The sequence below is a fragment of the Lampris incognitus genome, chromosome 2 (genome assembly GCF_029633865.1).
Source record: "Lampris incognitus isolate fLamInc1 chromosome 2, fLamInc1.hap2, whole genome shotgun sequence".
Lineage (NCBI taxonomy): Eukaryota > Metazoa > Chordata > Actinopteri > Lampriformes > Lampridae > Lampris > Lampris incognitus.
Window position 1 is genome coordinate 48,709,688 of NC_079212.1, and position 24,339 is coordinate 48,734,026.

General features: G+C 46.2%; 1 protein-coding gene across 1 annotated transcript in view; it reads right to left on the reverse strand.

Annotated features, from left to right (window-relative positions):
• Positions 1 to 24,339, reverse strand: part of lamb2 (laminin, beta 2 (laminin S)) — an 89,259-nt gene that overhangs the window by 56,045 nt on the left and 8,875 nt on the right. Inside the window, 4 exon segments of the mRNA XM_056299936.1 lie at positions 4,222 to 4,410; positions 4,618 to 4,691; positions 9,968 to 10,103; positions 10,809 to 10,978. Of these exon segments, the coding sequence (XP_056155911.1) occupies positions 4,222 to 4,410; positions 4,618 to 4,691; positions 9,968 to 10,103; positions 10,809 to 10,978 (569 nt within the window).

Below are 24,339 nucleotides of genomic sequence, written 5' to 3' on the forward strand. Positions count from 1 at the left end.
CCATCTTCAGGACATTCTTCAGGACATTTCTACTGGACATGCTGATCCATCTTCAGGAAATTCTTCAGGACATTTCAACTGGACACGCTGATCCATCCTCAGGACATTCTTCAGGATGCTGATCCATCTTCAGGACATTTCTCCTGGACATGCTGATCCATCTTCAGGACATTTCTACTGGACATACTGATCCATCTTGCCATCTACAGTTCAATGCAATTAATGGAGGAGAAATCCACAATCCTCATTCATCGAAAAAAAAACTTTTTAAGTTTCAGACAAACCTATCTTAGCGAGTTCAAGTGATCGTCAAAAAAAAATTCTACAGTCTCTATTCCGCTGCCTACCAACACGGAGATCGCCGATTCGAATCCCCGTGTTACCTCTGGCTTGGTCGGGCGGCCCTACAGACACAATTGGCTGTATCTGCAGGTGGGAAGCCAGATGTGGGTATGTGTCCTGGTTACTGCACTAGCGCCTCTTCCGGTCAGTCAGGATGCCTGTTCGGGGGCGGGGGGACTGGGGGGAATAGCAGGTTCCTCCCACGCGCTACGCCCCCCTGGTGAAACTCCTCACTGTCAGGTGAAAAGAAGCAACTGGTGACTCCACATGTATCGGAGGAGGCATGTGGTAGTCTGCAGCCCTCCCTGGATCAGCAGAGGGGGTGGAGCAGAAACCAGGACGGCTTGAAAGAGTGGAGTAATTGGCAGGGTACAGTTGGGGAGAAAAAGGGAAAAAAGATAATTTTTGTCGTTTTTATGGTGGGTTATGGTCGTTTCCCCTCATGTTACGACACAGCCTACAAGAGACTACCAGCTGGAGTCTCTCCACCACAGCACAGCAAAGCAAAGCAAAGCAAAGACGAAGAGAGAATTTAGTAATATACACTACCGTTCAAAAGTTTGGGATCACCCAAACAATTTCGTGTTTTCCATGAAAAGTCACACTTATTCACCACCATATGTTGTGAAATGAATAGAAAATAGAGTCAAGACATTGACAAGGTTAGAAATAATGATTTGTATTTGAAATAAGATTTTTTTTACATCAAACTTTGCTTTCGTCAAAGAATCCTCCATTTGCAGCAATTACAGCATTGCAGACCTTTGGCATTCTAGCTGTTAATTTGTTGAGGTAATCTGGAGAAATTGCACCCCAAGCTTCCAGAAGCAGCTCCCACAAGTTGGATTGGTTGGATGGGCACTTCTTTGAGCAGATTGAGTTTCTGGAGCATCACATTTGTGGGGTCAATTAAACGCTCAAAATGGCCAGAAAAAGAGAACTTTCATCTGAAACTCGACAGTCTATTCTTGTTCTTAGAAATGAAGGCTATTCCATGCGAGAAATTGCTAAGAAATTGAAGATTTCCTACACCGGTGTGTACTACTCGCTTCAGAGGACAGCACAAACAGGCTCTAACCAGAGTAGAAAAAGAAGTGGGAGGCCGCGTTGCACAACTGAGCAAGAAGATAAGTACATTAGAGTCTCTAGTTTGAGAAACAGACGCCTCACAGGTCCCCAACTGGCATCTTCATTAAATAGTACCTGTTAGAGCCTGTTTGTGCTGTCCTCTGAAGGGAGTAGTACACACCGGTGTAGGAAATCTTCAATTTCTTAGCAATTTCTCGCATGGAATAGCCTTCATTTCTAAGAACAAGAATAGACTGTCGAGTTTCAGATGAAAGTTCTCTTTTTCTGGCCATTTTGAGCGTTTAATTGACCCCACAAATGTGATGCTCCAGAAACTCAATCTGCTCAAAGAAGTGCCCATCCAACCAATCCAACTTGTGGGAGCTGCTTCTGGAAGCGTGGGGTGCAATTTCTCCAGATTACCTCAACAAATTAACAGCTAGAATGCCAAAGGTCTGCAATGCTGTAATTGCTGCAAATGGAGGATTCTTTGACGAAAGCAAAGTTTGATGTAAAAAAAAATCTTATTTCAAATACAAATCATTATTTCTAACCTTGTCAATGTCTTGACTCTATTTTCTATTCATTTCACAACATATGGTGGTGAATAAGTGTGACTTTTCATGGAAAACACGAAATTGTTTGGGTGATCCCAAACTTTTGAACGGTAGTGTAAGTAACTATAATTTCTTAGCGTACCACTTGAATGTGTCATGACGGACTGCTGTAGCATCATGTTCCCTTTGGCTGATTCGTGGAATGCTTTTCTTTCTTTTTCTTTTTTACAGTGAATGGGGATTGGGGGTTTGTTCCACTGATGTATAATAAACGCTCTTCTTCTGTAGCTCCGCCTTGCTGTCATGGAGAAGCTTGCGTGTACCAATGATCCCAAGAGCTATGGCGTCTGCAGGCGTCTCCTGGTAGGGTCACCCAAGGCGGATAGGTCAAGGGGGAGGTTCCAGATGAAGCGTAATCCAACAAAGACCTCAACAGTGGAACTGGTGGAAGATGTCTCCAGGTCATAACGGCAGTGAGGGTGGATGAAGGCTGTAACAGATGGTGGTCTCCGATCGTCTTGGTTCTCCATGCTATTGGACTCTGGTGCATCAGCTTCTCCACGTAAAAAGCCGTCGCGCACAGGCGCCCTCCTGCAAGGATCTACGCCCACCTGAAGACCCACAAGGACCTAGAAGGAGGACAGTCATACTCGACCCCGAGTGACTGCCAATGATGATAATAAACTCTGGATTGACAATGACGTAAAATTTATGAAGCCACCGCGACACCTTCTTGGTATTCCCTATAAATCAGTGTTGTAGCAGCAGACACAAGTAAGGGGACAGACATCACCAAGAACCTGTTTCCTGCTAGCTAAGCATTTATACCGCCACTAGTGTTGTTCTAGTAATGATATTGAATGTGCTTGAGACCCATCCATCCATTATCTGAACCACTTCTCCTGCTCTCAGGATCGCAGGGATGCTGGAGTCTATCCCAGCAGTCATTGGGTGGCAGGCGGGGAGACACCCTGGATAGACTGCCAGGCCATCACACAGGGCCGACACACACATACACACACACACACACACCTAGGGACAATTTAGTATGGCCGATTCACCTGACCTACATGTCTTTGGACTGTGGAAGGAAACCGGAGCACCCGGAGGAAACCCACGCAGACACGGGGAGAACATGCAAACTCCACACAGAGGACAACCCGGGACGACCCCCAAGGTTGGACTACCCGGGGGCTCGAACCCAGAACCTTCTTGCTGTGAGGCGACTGCGCTAACCACTATGCCACCATGCTTAAGACCCATTGACCATTAACACCATTAGATACTAAAACATGCAGGTAACAACTACCAATGTTAAAAATAACATTACAACCAAATACATTGGATAAAACACTATTTCTTCTGCCGCTGATATCAACTGCATATAGTTTTACCGCAAGCTTTTTTTAAACAAAGTCTTGCAATGGTATGCAGCACTTCTAGCCACATAGTGACAAGCCGACAAAAATCCCAGATGCAATTAACTTTTTAAGGAATACCAAGATGGCGTTGCGATGGTTTCAACCATAGTGGGCGTTCTATCACCATGTCATCAATCCAGAGTTTATTATAGATCAGGGGTTCGTCTCCCATTAATTACACTGAACTTTAAACGGCAATCTGGATCAGCATGTCCGGTATGAAGAAAGAGACCGAAAAATAAAACTGTCTAGTATGTATTACACGAGCGGTGAGTATAAAATAAGGAAAAGACTTCACAAAGTCCAAACTATTCCTTCAACTACAGCTTAATCTTCTTTTGTTCAGTCACTCATTTTTTGGATTTTCTTCCCCCCTTTTTCTCCCCAATTGTATCTAGCCAATTACCCCACTCTTCCGAGCCACCCCGGTCGCTGCTCCACCCCCTCTGCTGATCCGGGGAGGGCTGCAGACTACCGTATGCCTCCTCCAATACATGTGGAGTTACCAGCCGCTTCTTTTCACCTGACAGTGAGGAGTTTCACCAGGAGGACATAGCACGTGGGAGGATCACACTATTCCCCCCAGTTCCCCCTCCCTCCTGAACAGGCGCCCCGACTGACCAGAGGAGGTGTTAGTGCAGCAACCAGGACACATACCCATATCCGGCTTCCCACCCGCAGACACGGCCAGTTGTGTCTGTAAGGACGCCCGACAAAGCCGGAGGTAACACGGGGATTCGAACCGTCGATCCCCATGTTGGTAGGCAACAGAATAGACCGCTATGCTACCCAGATGCCTTAATCGGTCATTTATTCCTCTTTTCATCACTCACCTCCCCCTCCGTGGACGGCTCAATGTCGGAGTAGCGTGACTCACAGATGACATCATCAACATGATGCAAAGGCTCCTGGGAGACTCCAGGGAAGGACTTGGTGCAGTCGTAGGCAAAGTAGCGGTACACCTGCCAGGTTCGGCCAAAATCAGCTGACCTCTCGATGAGCAAGGCAGCTGGACGGAATGTCTGGCAGAGACGGGAGAAGGGGCATGAGGCGCCGATACGATGCTGGGAAGAACACTTCAGTGCCGGGAAATTGAAACGGGGAGGTGGAAACGTCACAACAAAAGGTGCACCACCAGCTTTTGCTGTTGCTCTGAGGGCCATAAATCAATTCTGTATGTTTCTTGGAGCAAAGGGCCAATAAACTGACTGACAGATGAGTTTTCTAACCTTGAAGGTCATAATCAGGTGAGTGAAATGGAATTCTGCTTCCAGATCCAGCTGGATGAAGACATCCGACTTTCCTACAGAGAGAGAGGGGGGGGGGGGGCGAGAGTCAACTTTAGATCGTCAACACTCATTTAAAACTAATTTCTGTGTGTTGACTTAATAATTCATACACTTCTATGTGTTTGTATCTATGTCATCTGTTAGAGAAAACAGGAAGCTGACAAGAGATTTGTAAGTGAAGTAGCAGGCATGCTTTGGGCTTGAGGAATGGCATCTCGACAGGAAAAAGGCACTTGGTCTTGGCCGGAGAGATGTAGAGAACATGTTTGAAAAGCCCACACAGTTCCTGATGAGTAGAGCACCAACTGTTCTGAAGAGCCACCCAACACCACGGGGCGGAACTCACTCTCTTGTTTTGTCTGTGCGCGTGTGTGTGTGTGTGTGTGCGCGCGTGTGTGCCGCAGGCTTTTATTTGACCTCAGGACCCTCAAACAACTCCATCAGAGGATGACCAAATACGGACTGGAACCAGTTAAAATTTTGTATCTTCAGTCTCGAAAAGGACTCGATTTTCTTGTCTGGATCTCGACTCCTGACTGTCTCAATCTCATCTAGACTAGGCCTTGATTCGTTCGTGACTAATGCTGGTGTTGAACTTGACAAATATGGTCTTGACTACAGACAGCCCTGACGTAAGCTCATCCATTAATTCATTTTCCGAACCGCTTATCCTGCTCTCAGGGTCGCGGGGATGCTGGAGCTTATCCCAGTAGTCATTGGATAGCAGGCGGGGAGACACTCTGGACAGGCTGCCAGGCCATCACACAGGGCCCACACACATACATACATACATACACACACACACACACACACACACACACACACACACACACACACACACACACACACACACACACACACACACACACACCTAGGGGCAATCTAGTATAGCTATTTCACTTGACCTACATGTCTTTGGACTGTGGGAGAAAACCCATGAAGACATGGGGAGAACGTGCAAACTCCACACAGAGGACGACCCAGGACGACCCCCAAGGTTGGACTACCCCGGGACTCGAACCAAGAATCTTCTTGCTGTGAGGTGACCACGCTAACCACTGTGCCACCGTGCCGCCCCTGAAGTAAGCCACCGTGAGAAAATGGGAATGGATTGAGTATTGGTGGTACAGGTAGCGATAGACAGGTTTAGTCCGGCAGGTCAAAGAGACGAACCTGCACCCATTTGACCTCATCTATCTATATGTTTGTGTGTCAATGTGTCTATGAATAAAGACAAACCACTGACACCTTGTACAGTAGTGCTTTTGACTTGTTCCTTGCAGCTCCTATATTTATGTATTGTTGACTTGCCCAGTGTCCTGCCAGCATCACAATAATCCCAAGACTCACCACAGTCATGCACGCTCGATGGTGTTTTAAGCCCCCAACGTACTCTTCAAAGCAACGCTGCATGGAAGGCACTCCCCGCCCCCTACAGTTTCAGCCAATCACAGCGCTGGCGCTAGATTTAAACTTTTTCCCTCCTTCTACAGTGAAGGAGTTCGACTCAACGTTATGTTGTGTCGAGCCTTCTTAGTATTTTAATAATAGCCATTTTGATGTGTATTAGCAGTAGTGCTAGTAGTGCCCTTAGCGCATCCATTCAAAAAGCCATTTCTCCCGAAAACAAAACAAACGTCAATCTTAAAAGTGCAGCGTTTGACGTAAATATCCTTTTAAACAAAAGTTTGACTCGTGTACATTCACAAAAAGACCCTAGATTGCATTTTGGCGACATTTTTGCTTTAGCTTACTTAGCTGCTATGTCTAGATGTCTCACAACTTATCTAGCAACAACTGGGTGCCTAAAGGAGTTTTGGAAAGACACCTACTAGACCATGCCTTTGTGCAGCTCACTTAAAACTAGGTTGTCTCGTAGTTGTTTAAATAAGCAGACTGGGAGACATCGGCTAATGCCTAACTACATAGCAATAGCACTACTCGGTCGCTCTCATAACCACCCAAAACATGAATTGGCTGCCTGGAACTTAGCTAGCGCTAACTGCTAGCCCATTACTGAGTAAACTCTGTCCTGCACGGACAAGTTTAAAAGTAGTACATGCCAACATAAACTGAATGCTCACCCCTGCCAGCTATTTGAACAGATTGACTGCATTTGAGCAAACCTTGGCTTAAAATAGTTAGCTAAAATCTACCATTGCAATCTGTTTACAGTTAGCTAGCTAGCTGAGGTGTCCGTTCAGCAAAGAAAATCCCTAGCAGCCAGCGCTTGGAGGGAGAAAGTTTAATTCGAGCACCAGTGCTGTGATTGGATGAAACTGTTGGGGGCAAGGAGTGCCTTCCATACAGCGCTGCCTGGAAGAGTACATTGGGGGGCTTAGAACACCATCGAGCGTCACGCACGGGTTCCTAAAGATTTCAAAGAGAAATTTCAAGCATTTCATTCAAGCAATTTAATGAAAGAATAAAAAGGACCAACCAAACACAAAACCACAAACAGACTCATTGTCATTGTCCCCCTCTCTCATGCACAAATCACTGATTCTTAAATTAACAGAAAGCTCCATGCAGGAAGGAAAAGCTAGGAGGAAACTGAGAGGAAGGGAATGATGGAGCTAGGGTGGAGGAAAGAAGAGACTGAGGGAGGGGCGAGAGAGACAGAGAAAGAGAGAGAGTGTTATGAGTGATGTTGTGTTCACATCAAACGAGAAGCAATTTTTTCGCACGACGAGGGTTACGTATACTCAAATTTCGCGTCATTCGCGCGAGTTGAAAATATTCAAATTGAGCAAGAACTTTAAAGCACGCCAGGAGAATCTCAACGAATCTCCATCTCCTCTCCTCTTTTCTTTGAAGAGAATTCGCGGGTTCGCGTACTCGATCCTGCGGCCAAGCTCGCGTGAGTAACGCGTATATAGAAACAAATGATCCCGCGGTCAACGTCACACACGTAAAGCGAGGCGAAAATTCGCTTCGCGCTTGGTGTGAACACACCATGAGAACACACTATGAGACAAATTAGACCAGCAGCAGCAGCGAGACAGGTCACTCTCTCTCTCTCTCTCTCTCTCTCTCTCTCTCTCTCTCTCTCTCTCTCTCTCTCTCTCTCTCTCAGACACACACACACACACACACACACACTTGTTTAACAGAGCCCAGTTTTGCTGTCATGCATTTAAAATGGCAGTTTGTTGTGTGCGTGTCCCAGGAAGTGACTGCCAATTATAGAAAGTAGGACGATGCACATCATGCGTGTGGCAGAAACAATGCTCTGTACCTCATATCGCATATCGTATACCCTGCCACCGACACCATGGAAATGCCAAAGATGTGCCATGGCGACGCAACAGCAACCAGGAGTATAAATAGTCGGTGTTTCCTGTTACCCCCACCCGTCTCTCTCTGGTTCTCTCTGTTCTGGTCAGACTCCGGCGGCACCAAACACTGGTACCATCAGGGCCCTCCAAAGCAGCGAGACGGCTCAGGGAATAGAGCTGAAATGAGCCTTGTCTCCACGTGGCCTCTGTCCAGTGGCTCACACAACAGAACTCTATGACCGCTCCGTGTAACGGGGACTCAACGAGTCAGTGTAACTGAGGATGAACCAATTACATGTTAATGTCTGTCTCTCTCAATGTGTCTTTTAATACTGTCCATCACTAACTCTCCACTGGCCCTGCACAGCTCACTTGGCTCACTCTCTGTCTTTTCCTTTCCTTGTTGTCTCGTTATATCCCGTGACCTTCCCTTTTTTTCCTGCTCTCTCTCTCTCTCCCACTGTCGCTCTCCACTTCTCTCCATCTCTCTGTTCAAGTGCCAGCGTATGGCTTACTCTGTCATTAAGACCACATACAGCTGTAGCTGGTCAGAAGCTCTTGCCAGTGTGTGTGTGTGTGTGTTTGTGTGTGTGAGTGTGGGAGAGAGAGAGAGTGTGTGTGTGTGTGTGAGAGAGAGAGAGCAAGAAAGAGAGAGAGAGAGAGAGAGAGAGAGAGAGAGATAACAGCAACAACAATCATTGCTGTTGCTGTTATTACAATCATTGTTGTGTGGTGCTGTTGTTTTACAGACTTTGGCAATATGTACAAAAACGTATGTCATGCCAATAAAGCACATATTGAATTTAATTGAATTGACAGAGAGTGTGTGTGTGTATGTGTGCTAGAGAGAGCGAGAACGACAGAGTGTGTGTGTATGTGTGTGAGAGAGAGAGCGAGAGAACGAGAGCGAGCGAGAGACGCGCCGAGAGAAAGACAGAGACAGAGAGAGGGGGAGAGAATAAGACACACAGAGAGTGAGCAAGAGAGTGTGTGTGAGAGAGAGCGAGAGAGCGAGCAAGAGAGAGACGGCGAGCGAGTGTGTGTGTGTGTGTGTGTGTGTGTGTGTGTGTGAGACAGCAGGAAAGAAAGAGAGAGCAAAAGAAAGACCGAGAATGTGTGTATATAGGTGTATGTGTGTGAGAGCGAGAGCGTGTGTGTGAGAGTGAGAGTGTGTGTGTGAGAGAGAGCAAGAGAGCGAGAGAGTGTGTGTGTGTAGGTGTGTGTGTGAGAGAGAGAGAGAGAGAGAGAGAGAGACAGAGAGAGAGAGAGAGAGAGAGAGAGAAGAGAGAGAGAGAGAGAGAGAAGAGAGAGAGAGAGAGAGAGAGAGAGAGAGAGAGAGAGAGAGGTATCTCCAGAGTGACCACCATGTTAGTGGTTTTCTGCTTTGTGGTTCAATAAAACTAAACACACTCTGCTACAATAACCACATGGCTCACCAGCCCACGCCTCCGTCCCCCTGGGTCAGCTCGTTTCTGCAACCCTCCTTCTAATCTCAGTCCTCCTCAGCTCACACTAGAAATGACACCTTTCTCTCTCTTGTCCACCGTCCATCTCTCCATTCCTGCTTCTCTCCTCCTCCTCCGTCTCTCTCTCTTCCTCTCTCTCACATATTAATAGCTCTGACTTGAGCCACCAGGCTGGCATGTCGCAGGCTTTGGTTGGAGTGTGTGAGGTCACGGTGCAGGCAGGCGCAGTTCAAACCCATGCCAAGTTTGCCATGTTACTGACGGCAGAATTTAGAACACCGTCAGTTATTATTTTTACACGGCAGTTAGTCAAAGCAAACTCCTCTAACATGCCAGTGGCTTTAGTCAAACCTGCTCCGGTGCAGGTTGATGTGACATATGCAGTCAAGCTGTTCACTGTTATGTTCCCATGCAGCAGAAATACTTGCAGAAGAGACGTAACAGCAACATGAAGATGGATGTGAATGAGTGAATCACTACACTGTAAATGGCTACAGTTAAATCAAGCGACGACACAATGACAGCAGCATCGGCGAATCTTCTCACCATTTTCCGACTGCCACCAGGACTTCTTGCGGTGGGGCTTGAACGTGGTGATGACGTTCTCTATGCGGTGATTCATGGTGTTGTACACGGGGTCATACGGCCGGCGGGAGTCACAGTGGAAACACTTCTTCTCATCCTGCAGCAGGAAGGTCAAAGTTTGCGATGAAAAAGTGACAACATCCAGGGCTTCAAGAAAAACACAAAACTGTATATAAATATATATATATAACTTTGTTAAAAGAAGGATTTATATATATATATATACATATCAACACAGATACAGGAAAAAAGATTTTAATACAATGCAGTATTTTTTTCCTGTATCCGTGTTGATATTCCGCTCCTCATTAGTCAAGCACTCATAACACCATTGACGGTTTCGGAAAAAAACGCTACATATATATATATATATGAAACAGGTGAAAAATGAAAGAAAAAACCAACATAAGATGTTTTAGTAAGGTGTTGGGCCACCACGAGCCTCCAGAACAGTGTTTCTCAACCCAGTCCTCAAGGAACCCCTATCCTGCATATTTTCTTTGCAACCCTGAATAGGTACCTGTTTGTAGTTATTCCTCCAATCAGCAATGAATTTTGTCCGACGCTGCACACCTTGCATAATTAAGTGCTGCGAGATGATTGGTCGAGTAAGTACAAGCAGGGCTACCTATGCAGGGTTACAATGAAAATCTGCAGGATAGGGGGTCCTTGAGGACTGGGTTGAGAAACACTGCTCAAGAACATCTTCAGTGCTCCGTTACATAGATTCTACAAGTCTGAACTCTACGGGAGGGATGAACACCATTCTTCCATAAGATATTCCCTCATCTGGTGTTCACACCTGCAGATGGCTGACGATGCAATATGGCTCTCTCCTCCTTAAGCCGCAGGTGGATGAGGCCTTCAGGTTCTTCTCCCGTCCCACCAGCAGGTCTCCCGTTGCAGGGTAGCAGCTGCCATGCGCACAGCCATGGGGGTAGTCCGGCTCCAAGGCGGCGACAGAAGTCAGAACTGTAAGCAGGGTAGAAAAAAAAAAAAGGAAAAACAGGGTGTTAACTATAAAACAGGAAAGTGACTCCAAAAAAAGAGTTAAAACAACATCATTTACGGTCGTTCCTTTGTGTTGAAAAACAAAACCATGTTTAGTCCAGAAACCCATTTTCCCACCATCCGAGACAGTCCTCTGAGGTCTTATCACTTCCTGACAAGAGGACGACGCTGGCATGGAAAGTTAGTTTCATCCAGGAAATCGAAGTAGTCACAGGGTCTCAGACCAGTATGCAGCTCGGGTTTTTAACACATTTTAGACCGTCATGTGACCTGACCCCTGCACCAAGATCAGCCTCCTACTCCTGGCTGTAGAACTAGATATTTGTTCTCGCAAAAAAGGGAAATGGATTTTAATTAATTTAGCTTTCTTTGGCACGTCTGTGAATGTTCTCATTCATCCAGGTCATAGCTATCCAAAGGAATTGAATCGAGTGCAACTGGACTTGGTATATATCCGTTCTTTGGCACCCCAAAGAAAAATGTCATCAGGCTTGCCACTGGCCACCAGTACCGAGAGCAAGTCCAGTGTTGGTTCAGTGTGTAATGGGACAGACGGGCCCTGCAGGGGTCTGACCTGCAGAGAGGCCCCAGCTGCGGACTGCAGCCGCACCCTCGGGTCAGAGGGAGGTCAACCAAGACTAGCTTAGGGTTGACAATCAGAATCAGAAACACTTTGTCATTTCATTTCATGTGCGCAAGTGCATGAAATGAAACAAAACATCGTTCCCCCCCAGCAGTGCAACACAACGACAAAAACACATCCAAAAAACTACAGGAACATACACCCAAACAAACACATATAGCCAAAATAACACATACATCTAAACTAACACATATACCCAAAGCAACACATATATCCAAACTAACAAACATATCTAAACTAACACATATACCCAAACTAACACATATATTCAAACTAACACATATATCCAACTAACACATATATCCAAACTAACACACATATCTAAACTAACACATATATTCAAACTAACACATATATTCAAACTAACACATATATCCAAACTAACACACATATCTAAACTAACACATATATTCAAACTAACACACATATTCAAACTAACACATATATTCAAACTAACACATATATCCAACTAACACATATATCCAAACTAACAAACATATCTAAATTAACACATATATTCAAACTAACACATATATTCAAACTAACACATATATCCAACTAACACATATATCCAAACTAACACACATACCTAAACTAACACATATACCCAAACTAACACACATATTCAAACTAACACACATATCTAAACTAACACATATACCCAAACTAACACACATATTCAAACTAACATATATTCAGACTAACACATATATCCAACTAACACATATATTCAAACTAACACATATATCCAAACTAACACATATATCTAAACTAACACATATATCTAAACTAACACATATACCCAAACTAACACATACAGTGCACCCGGAAAGTATTCACACCCCTTCACTTTCCCCACATTTTGTTATGTTACAGCCTAATTCCAAAATGGATTAAATTCCTTTTTTTTCTCATCAATCTACATACAATACCCCATAATGACAAAGTGAAAAAGGTTTTGTAGAAATTTTTGCAAATTTATTAAAAATAAAAAACTGAAATATTGCATGTACATAAGTATTCACACCCTTTACTCAGTACTTGGTTGAGGCACCCTTGGCAGCGATTACAGCCTCAAGTCTTCTTGGGTACGAAGCTACAAGCTTGGCACACCTATATTTGGGGTATTTCTCCCATTCTTCTCTGCAGATCCTCTCGAGCTCTGTAAGGTTAGACGGGGAGTGTCGCTGCACAGCTATTTTCAGGCCTTTCCAGAGATGTTCAATGGGGTTCAAGTCTGAGCTCTGGCTGGGCCACTCAAGGACATTCACAGACTTGTCCCGAAGCCACTCCTTCGTTGTCTTGGCTGTGTGCTTAGGGTCGTTGTCGTGTTGAAAGGTAAACCTTTGCCCCAGTCTGAGGTCCTGAGTGCTCTGGAGCAGGTTTTCATCAGGGATCTCTCTGTACTTTGCTCCATTCATCTTTCCCTCGATCCTGACTAGTCTCCCAGTTCCTGCCGCTGAAAAACATCCCCACAGCATGATGCTGCCACCACCATGCTTCACTGTAGGGATGGTATTTGGCAAGGTGATGAGAGGTGCCTGGTTTCCTCCAGACGTGACATTTGGCATTCAGGCCAAAGAGTTCAATCTTGGTTTCATCAGACCAGAGAGTCTCATTTCTCATGGTCTGAGAGTCCTTTAGGTGCTTTCTGGCAAACTCCAAGCGGGCTGTCATGTGCCCTTTACTGAGCAGAGGCTTCCGTCTGGCCACTCTACCATAAAGGCCTGATTGGTGGAGTGCTGCAGAGATGGTTGTCCTTCTGGAAGGTTCTTCCATCTCCACAGAGGAACGCTGGAGCTCTGTCAGAGTGACTATCGGGTTCTTGGTCACCTCCATGACCAAGGCCCTTCTCCCCCGATTGCTCAGTTTGGCTGGGCGGCCAGCTCTAGGAAGAGTCCTGGTGGATCCAAACTTCTTCCATTTACGAATGATGGAGACCACTGTGCTCTTCGGGACCTTCAAAGCTGTAGACATTTTTTTGTACCTTTCCCCAGATCTGTACCTCGATACAACCCTGTCTCGGAGGTCCACAGACAATTCCTTTGACTTCATGGCTTGGTTTCTGCTCTGACATGCACTTTCAACAGTGGGACCATATATAGACAGGTGTGTGCCTTTCCAAATCATGTCCAATCAATTGAATTTACTACAGATGGACTCCAATCAAGATGTAGAAACATCTCAAGGATGATCAATGGAAACAGGATGAACTTGAGCTCAATTTTGAGTGTCATAGCAAAGGGTGTGAATACTTATGTACATGCAATATGAGTTTTTTATTTTTAATAAATTTGCAATAATTTCTACAAAACCTTTTTCACATTGTCATTATGGGGTATTATGCGTAGATTGATGAGAAAAAAAGGAATTTAATCTATTTTGGAATAAGGCTGTAACATAACAAAATGTGGGGAAAGTGAAGGGGTGTGAATACTTTCCGGATGCACTGTATATTCAAACTAACACATATATCCAACTAACACATATATCCAAACTAACACATATATATCCAAACTAACACATATACCCAAACTAACCCATATATCTAAACACACATATCTAAACTAACACATATACCCAAACTAACACATATATCCAACTAACACATATATACAAACTAACACATATATCCAACTAACACATATATACAAACTAACACATATATCTAAACTAACAACGGCCCTCGGTCCGGTCCGCAGCTCCGGTCAGGGCCGTGGTCCTTGGGCCCACAGGACGAAGCAGACCAACCTCCCTCTGCCGATCCAACGCGAGCTCCCCGGGCCAGACGCCTTCGACACACCTCCCCGCGCTCCACACGACGACACTAAAAACACAGCCAAGGCGAGGCGAAGCCGCCGCCGCCAGACCGCCCTCAGCGTTACCGGAACTGCCGGTCCTCATGGGCTAGCAGGTAGCTTAGCCTCCCACTAGTCCGCGTCCTGTCAGACGGCCTTCGGCGTTACCTCTTCGGACACGGCTCCAGGCTGGGCCGCGGGTGGTCCCCGGGCCCACAGGGTGCAGCAGACTCTGCCAGCCATCACACGAAGACACGCTTAGACGTGGACAAAGACACCGCATGCGCGGCACTGGCTGACAAGGCCGCAGCAAATGTGAAAAGGCGCCGCCATCTTCCCACACCGGAAGCGGAAGTACACGCATTCACTGGAAAGACGAAGACTGACGTGCGCCAAGAAGATAAGAGAGAAATGTTTCGTGGGGATTTTATCTTTGTTTGTTTGTCTTTGGACGGAGTTCTAGAGAGAACGAATCTGGTGAAAATGTGGAAGTATGAGTCCGACAACCAACAAGGAGAAAAGTGAAAAGAGAGAGAGACGTGTGTGTGTGTGTGTGTGTGTGTGTGTGTGTGTGTGTGTGTGTGTGTGTGTGTGTGTGTGTGTGTGTGTGTGTGTGTGTGTGTCTGTCTGTCTGTTTGTTCCAGTCTCTCTTGAGCCTTGGTGTGACTGACTGGCTATGTGTGGGAGTTTGGAAATAAAACCTTCATGACAACCAACAGCCGCCACACATTCCACTGGACATGCTGAGGTGGATTCCTACCCCACTGCCTATGGGACCTCTTTGTGTGTGTGTGTGTGTGTGTGTGTGTGTGTGTGTGTGTGTGTGTGTGTGTGTGTGTGTGTGTGTGTGTGTGTGTGTGTGTGTGTGTGTGTGTGTGTTAAAGGGTTCGGTATGAGGTGGGAGTGGAGACCCTGAGTCTACGGAGGGGAATTGTCTGGGGTGTAGCTGTCAGTCAGTCTACAACAGGTGCTTCTAGTCCTCCCTCCATACGGGAAACGCTCTATGTAGCAACATGTACCAGTAACAGGGCTTGAAAACACGGCTGCGCTGGCACCAACTTATCTGCTTTCAGGGAACTGAAGGGCTGGCTTTATCTTAATACGGGAAATATGAAAACAGGTAATGGTCTTCCTCCCCCGATGATAAGCAATACTCTACATACTAGTTCCTACATTTCCCCATACATATTAAAGATAACATTGCTGATCCTGGATTACCAAAGTAGGGTAGGTACAGCCTATGACTGTTGACAGATGCATGAACATCTCAATTAAAAGCATGAAATTATGAAACAAAGGATAGTGACTATTAAAAAGAAATTTGGCACAGCACCCTAACTCTTATTCTTATCTTCTCTATTAGACACATGACAAACAACATGGCCTACTAAGTCAGTCTTCCAGCAATTTTAGCAGTGTCTTAAATACTGGGTATGCCCCCCCCCCCTTTCCCCCAAATTGTACTTGGTCAATTAGTTCACTCTTCCGAGCCGTCCCGGTCTCTGTCCTGGGTGAAAAGTTTCAGGGTGTACATATAGACTTACGTCCACAATTCCATCCGTCTGCCCGTCCGTCCGCTCATCCTCATAACTGTGGCCGTAACTTGATATGTAACTTTTCACCCGTGTGCTGGGAGGTGCAGGGGAAAGTTTGTGGACAGTTGTGTGCATGTGGTTGACATTTATCCATGGTAAATCTTGCAGGCATCGCGAAAAATATGCCATTGTCAACAGCACATGCCAACAAACAGGAAACTGGTATGACCGCTGTGGTAGGAACCGGAAGTCAGTGGGCTATGCACAGAGTTGATTGTGTCTGTTGGGATGGCCAACCAAGCTGGAGATAGCACGGGGATTCGAGCCGTCGATCCCCATGTTGGTCGGCAACGGATTAGACCACCACACTACCTGGACACCCCTGGGTATTGTTTTACAGTACATTCCCAGATAGTATCCGGATGTGGGCCACTTCAGGCAATGATGCGGCACTGATGGCCTTCTCCTGACCCTGACAACATGGATGTGAGCCTGAAGTGGCCCACATGTATAACAGATAATATGGCCCAAATATGCCAAATCAAAAGTTGGCCTTTTTTGGCAAAGAAGCGGTGCTCTCGGCAGCATGTGATCTGGATGTGACCCTGAAGTGGCCCGTGTGGTAAATGGTGAATATGGCCCAAATATCACCGAACAAATATGGGCCACCTTTGGCAAATATGTGGCACATGCGGCATTGCTGTGGCTTGGGTTCTGGTCCAGATCTGGCAAACAGGAGCGGACCGCCCAAGAGCCACCATTCCACGCAATATGTGGGCCAGATGAAAGTGTTGGTGTGGGACGGGTCCGGGCCACAGCAATTTTGCTATCTGGGACCAGAGATATACTCTCTCTTTCTCTCTCTCTCTCTCTCTCTCTCTCTCTCTCTCTCTCTCTCTCTCTCTCTCTCTCTCTCTCTCTCTCTCTCTCTCTCTCCTCTCTCTCTCTCTCCTCTCTCTCTCTCTCTCTCTCTCTCTCTCACACACACACACACACACACACACACACACACACACACACACACATGGTAGAGGAAGTCTGTCTTTGCCTGGCATCTAGGAAAATCTCACAGTAGTGCCAGCAAACTAAGCAAACACACACACACACACACACACACACACACACACACACACACACACACACACACACACACACAAATACTCATGCGCTTGAACACTCGCATAAATGAGCAAACACAGACATAATCCCATGAAGATGAGAAGGAGCTGGACACACTGACACTAACAGGACCGGCCTCGGTCCAGTCTAACCAAGACTCAAGTTCCCCAGCTTCCTCCAGATTGAGTAAAGACAGTAACACACCGAATAATGGTGAGAATGGTCTGAGTCGATTTTCTTTATCATTTATCCGTCTCGAGAGACAGCAAGAGAGAGAGAGAGAGAGAGAGAGAGAAGAGAGAGAGAGAGAGAGAGAGAGAGAGAGAGAGAGAGAGAGAGGGAGAGGGAGAGAGCAGAGCGAGCAGAGCAGAGCAGAGCAGAGCAGAGCAGAGCAGAGCAGGACGGGTAGGTGCCCAAGAAAACAGATACATGACCGTGAAAGAAAGAGATGATGTAAGAAAGTAAGGGACACAAAAGAGAGTAAAATTAGAGGGAACAGAGAGAGAAAGAGACAAAGAGAAAATGAGATGAAATAGCAGAGGGAGAGACAGAGACATATTAGAGAACAGATCTGGTGCAGAGAGAGTGGAAAACCCGGCCAGGTGAAACTTGAGATATATTCAGGACAGTTTTGGCACAAGCTCAAAGGTGTGCGTGTCTGCTAAAAGCGGGAAATAAGAGGCGAGATACGGACGTCTGATGCAACGTATAATCACAGGGACTCTTATCGTCTCTCATCCTGAGTTTCTCTCTGTGCTGGTCTGTGAGAACTCCTCCCGGCCCGGCTGCCGTCAGCGCGGGCCTAATGTGACGTCCCCCGTATGCTGACGAGACATGTACCTACATGGCATCAGCTTAAAACACTCTGTAACCTGTCCAGCGAGACGCTGTTCAGTCACCTCCGTTATTTACATTACAGGCCAGACAAAGACGGTTCGTTCTCCTTGCATCTCCTACCATCTGCTAGTACACTTTTTTTTAATTTCAATTACAATTACAGCAATATACATATTACAAGTGCACTCTAGCTGGTTTAGCTGGCTCACTCATCCACAGACACTTGCACCAGGCCACAGATGAAAAAAACTACGTCAGATTAAGAATAACAGAATTACAGGATGGATAAAAACAAAGACAAAAACAACGTTGAGGACGGAATACGGTAAAACGCGTACGGCAAGCTAACCGAATGTCTTGCAAGCAACCTGTGCTGCAGGAGTCCACGTTTGGGAGTTGTTCGTGCGCAAGCAGCCGTGCACAAAAACATGCTCACACTGCAGGTATGGCTCAGAGAGGGCAAGAAACAACACGGGACTCAACATTCATATAGCTCACATGACACTGATCAGACCACCGCTTGATTTAAAGCCAGGGGGAGGTACGGCCTATCGGGAGGGGGTCAGGATGGATGCTGGTTGGAGGGGTTGGTGGGGTGAAAGGATGAGAGAACACAGACATGGTGGGGTATAACATGCAGGATGTGGAGGGGAGACCGGAGAAGTGAGTTAAAATAACGGCAAAATGAGGACGGTCGACCGGGATGAAGTCTCTCTCTCTCTCTCTCTCTCTCTCTCTGTCTCTCTTTCTCTCCCTCATGCCTTCTAGCGATTTCTCTCTTTGTCTCATTCCCTGCCTGCTTAGCCATAAATGGAGAGGCAGGGAGGAATGCAGGCTGACAGCTGACAGAAGAGAAGGGGGGGGGATATGAGGGGGCATGAGGGGATATGGGGGGGTATCTCACAATGCACTGCTGTTTAGCCAGCCATTAGCCTGTAACAGCAGGCTGTATGGCTGCACACCATGGAAGGATCCTATTCAAGCCTGGCTCAGCATCATGTACACACCACGCAGGGGACGGGCAGTGCACGGTAGCAGCAACATCAGGACTGTTGTGTTATTAAGCCGCAGTCATCATGAGCCATCGACAAGCACCAGGCGGTGACGTGCTGAATCCAAAGCGGTAGCAGGATAGCTGCCGTTAACCAAGTCTAAGTCTCACACTATTGAGACTTGTGATACCATTGACCAACTGATTGAGATCCAATTCCAAACAAACGGGTCATGTGAGGTATGAAGGCTATGCTTTAATGATAATAAAAGGCAACAACAGAGACTATATGGCACAGTCCAACTGGCAACCAAGTCTCTTTCCTGTGTGCAGCCCCTTCCCCATTACACACCCCCCCCCCCCAAAGGTGAGCTGACTTTTAATCCTGTTTTTTTTTTCTTGCCAACTTTGATTTCCCGGGGTGGAAGATTCACGTTTGCAGCGGCCTCACCCAGTACCCTCCATGCAGTGTCTTTGTCCATGTCTGCTTCTAAGTTTGTCTTCGTTTGATGGCTGGGAGAGCTTGGTCTGCTGCGTCCTGTGGGCACAGGGACCACGGACCTGCCTGGAGCTGTGTCCGCGAAGGGGTAACACCAAGGACGGTCTGACAGGACGCAGAAGCGGGGCTAAGCTAACTGCAAGCTCATGCAGACCGGTAGTTCCCATCACACCGAAGGTGGTCTGGCCGCGGCCTCGCCTAACCTTGACTGTGTTTTTAGTGTTGTCATGTGGAGTGCGGGGAGGTGTGTCGAAGGTGTCTGGCTGGGATAGTTAGGGTTGGATCAGCTGAGGGAGCTTGGTCTGCTGTGTCCTGTGGGCCCAAGGAACACGGCTCTGACTGGAGCTGCGCCCAAAGAGGAAACACCGAGGGCGGTCTGACAGGACGCAGAAGTCAGGCAGGCTAAGCTAACTCCCAGCCCATGCAGACCGGCAGTTCTGATAACACCGAGGACTGTCTAGTGGCGGCCTCATCTAGCCTTGACTGTTTTTTTTTTGTTTTTTTTTTAGTTTAGGTATATGTGTTAGTTTGGATAAATGTGTTAGTTTGGATATATGTGTTCTTGTAGTTCTTGTAGTTTCTGGATGTTTTTGTCTTTGTGTTGCACTGCTGTGGGCTGGGAGGAAATGATGTTTCCTTTCATTTCACGTGCGCAAGTGCATGAAATGAAATGACAAATAAAGTGCTTCTGACTCAGATTCAGATTCAGATAGCAAGTGCATAAAGGCTGATAAAAAGCTGTTCTATTTTAAGATGTCAGCGTCTTTCTAGCTGTTGCAGCTATCAGTGGGAAATGGAGTTCAACTTCCTCTCCTCCATAAGAGGACAATAGGGCATGTTGTGCAGTAATGTAAACACAATCACTAGAGTAACAGCTAAAAACTCAACTACTTTAGCCTTGTTTGTTCTCTGGGGTCAGTCTATCTATCTAGCTAGCTAGCTATAATAATGATAATACTACTACTACTACTACTACTACTAATAACTTTATTTGTATAGCACTTTTCTAAAACAATATTACATAGTGCTTTACAAAGACATAAAACCAGACAAGACAAAAATAAGAGTAAGACCAAATAAGTGAGAGTAAAAATAAAAACAAATATCAAACATTTGTAAAAGCTTTCATAAAAAGAAAAGTTTTAAGATGAGATTTAAAAGAAGCTAGACCTGGGAATAACCAGCAGGGCTCTAGCGGCGTTTTGTACCAACTGCAGACAGTGGAGGGAGCCCTTGCTGATGCCAGAATAAAGTGCATTATAATAGCCAAGCTGGGAATAGATAAACGCATGTACAACTTTTTCCAGGTTTGCAATTGATAAAAATGACCTAAATTTTGGAGATTAGCTTGAGCTGGAGAAAGCATGACTGAACAACATATTTGATTTGATTATCAAAACCAAGTTTAGCATCAAATATTACCCCAAGATTCCTAGCAGCCTGCTTAAGACTACCTGACATACCGCCAAGATTAGTAACAAAAGGGCTGACGGACTTTTCAGGACCGATCTCAGACTTGTCATCATTAAATTTGAGAAAATTTTCGGACATCCAGGATTTAATGTCAGAGAGGCAAGTTGTGAGATTTTGGTGGCATGTATAACTGAGTGTCATCAGCATAAAAACTGTAGAGCACGTCGTGATTTTGAATGGCCTGGCCAACGGAAAGCGTGTATATAGAAAAGAGAAGGGGGCCAAGAACTGAGCCTTGAGGTACACCACTACTCAACTGAGCCACCGAGGGGGTAGAGTTACATCGGACAACAAAACATAATTACGGTCTTACCTATTGGTGAGGTAAGAGCCCAATTCGCCAAGAGCCAAGCCCTTGATGCCAACCCAAGTCTCTAAGTGATGTAAGAGGATGTTGTGATCGATTGTGTCAAAGGCAGCACTTAAGTCTAAAAGAACTAAAATCGAGCAGTCACCTGTCTGCAGTCAGCAGTAGGTGACCTTAGTGACCTTAACTAGAGCTGTCTCAGTACTATGAAGTGCTCTAAACCCAGACTGGAAGCTATTAAAAACAGTATTAGTGTTCTTAAAAGAAATCAATTGAGATGAATTACTTTCTCCAGAACCTTAGATAGATCTCGCACCCTTAACTGCCTTCTGGTAAATTAATATTTGGTTTTTAAGGTTGTTATGTGCTAATTCGGACTTCTTGGCTTTCCACTGTCATTCTGATTTTCTACAGAGTCCTCTAAGGGCACGAGTGTAGTCATTCAGCCAGGGGAGGTTATTTAATTTTTCTTTCCTACTTTTAAACGGTGCAGTTTGGTCGAGGCTGGATAGGCACTGATCACTGAATAAATTTAACAGCGCACCTGTCTGTCTGTCTGCCTGGCTGTCTATCTATCTATCTGTCTGGCTGTCTGGCTGTCCATACAATATCTATTTGTCTTACTCCATCTGTATGTTGGTCTATTTTTCTTTGATAACAGTATATATCTCTCTTTCACACATTCTCCCTTTCTCTCTTCATCTTTCTCTCCAGTTGTGAGCGGGTACAGGATGTTCGTATATTGAAATGAAAAATCTCACAGAATCACTCTTGAACTGTTCATTTGAGTGAGAGGAGAGAGAGGGAGGCCTGATCCATGTGCTGTGTGACTGACTTGTGTTTTCTGAGACAAACAGTGATGTGACATCAACACGACACATTCCACCACCCGGACGTCAAGGACGCAGACGGAGACAGGGCCCAGTCTGCCATCACAGCTATCAGGGTAAACAACCGAGGCAATTAGCAAGACCCCAAAAAAAAAACACTCACAGACATGCAAACACAAGTGTACACACACACACACACACACACACACACACACACACACACACACACACACACACAAAACACATTTATTCAGGCATTCAGGGTTTACAGGCTACACTTTAGAGCACTTCAGCAAACTAAACGAGCCAATACAGAACATGATGATAATGACATTATGTTGGGATTGTTTCATTTGATGGCTGGGAGAGCTGGTGCTGGATCGGCTGGGAGAGCTTAGTCTGCTGCATCCTGTGGGCCCAGGGACCACGGCCCTGCTTGGAGCTGTGCCCGAAGAGGAAACACCGAGGGCGGTCTGACAGGACGCGGAAGTGGGGCAGGCTAAGCTAACTGCTAGCCCATGCAAACCGGCAGTTCCAATAAAACCAAGGGCGGTCTGGCGGCAGCCTCGCCTAGCGTTGACTGTGTTTTTGGTGTCGTCATGTGGAGTGTGGAGAGGTGTGTCGAAGGTGTCTGGCTGGGAGAGCTGGTGTTGGATCAGCTGGGGGAGCCTGGTCTGCTGCGTCCAGTGGGCCCAGGGATCACGGCTCTGACTGGAGCTGCGCCCGAGGAAGAAACCTCGAGGGTGGTCTGACAGGACATGGAAGCGGGGCAGGCTAAGCTAACTGCTAGCCCATGCAGACCGGCAGTCCCCACAGTCATCCTGGCGTTCGCTCTCTTGGACAGTGTCTTTAGTTTTTATGTTTTGATATGTTGGATATGTGTGTTCTTGTCGTTTGGATATGTGTTTTTGTCTTTGTGTTGCACTGCTGTGGGCTGGGGAAATGATATTTCGTCTCATTTCATGCACTCGCGCACATGAAATGAGACGACAAATAGATGTTCCTGATTCCTGATCCAGTGTCAGGGCGGGCAGCGAGAGGACTGGAATAGAGTCATTTAAAGACAGGCAAATTGCTGCGACGCACCACATACCTGAGCTGAGACAGCACGGGACAGCACGGCGGCACAGATATGTTTAGCAGCAGCCATCAGCAAGCTGCTGCTAGAGGAAGTACACAGCCTTTTATTTTTAACTCCTTTTTCATTCCTCCTAGATTAATGAGTTTACATTCTCTACCCTTCTGTCCTCCCCCGTGTCCGTGTTTGGCTGAAGAATTGTCCACTCCTCCAACACAATATCCAGCAGCTCTTTCTTCTCAAGGATTCTCGCCCTTTCGCTCTATCTATATCCAAACACCCTCTCCCTCTCCTCCTTCCTTCTCCCCCGCTGCTGGTCACCTCTCTTTCCTCTGTCATCCCCCCATCCCCCCCATCAGACTCTGCCTATCATATCATTGGTGGAATCACCTTTGACCTCCAGCTCATTTATCGTGTCCATCGATGATTATGTCCATGACCATTTGTACCTTGGTGAACTAGGGGAGGGAGCTTTAGCTGATGTGAGGGGATATCACTGGGAAGGATTCATTTCATTTGACGTGCTAATCATGGCTAGTAAACATGTCAGGGTGTGTCCTGTGCTACAGGAAACCATTTCATCCATTTGAACCTTCGGAGTCTTGGACGTCCTTCCAAGAGCTATGAATCTTCTGGCTCGCTGGTCCGGATGGGCGGTAACACAACTCCTTGCCCGTTTCTACGGCTGTCAGAGAAAGTATCTCGAAAAATGTTTTCTATTTTAAAAGCGTTTGAGGCACATTGATGCATTCTCTGAGACAACAGAACTGACATCATACGTGTTGGCGTGCAGTTTAATGGACAGCAGATTGTATTGCCGTGGTACTGCGGTCATAAAGAGGTAAATGCAGGTCGGTCTGTCAAGGGTGACACACTCCTGCATTATGTAGTCAGGTAAAAAATGTTACAGTAGTAAACATTTCACCTCAGTGATGAATCTTCACAGCTTGACGTAACCATGATTTCTTTTTACCGTACTCAAAACACATGACACAAAAAACTAAATGCCATCTCTATTAATGCACCGAAGGATGTCATTGAATCTGCTCTTGCCTTTTACCATACATCATCATCATCATCATCAGCGGTCACTTGGAGTCGAGTATGATTGTCCTTTAGGACGCCTGCGCCACAGCTTTTTACGTGGAGTGGCTGGTGCGCCTGCATCCACCACACGGTCCTTGGCAGGGGGTGGCCAGAATCAAATGGCAT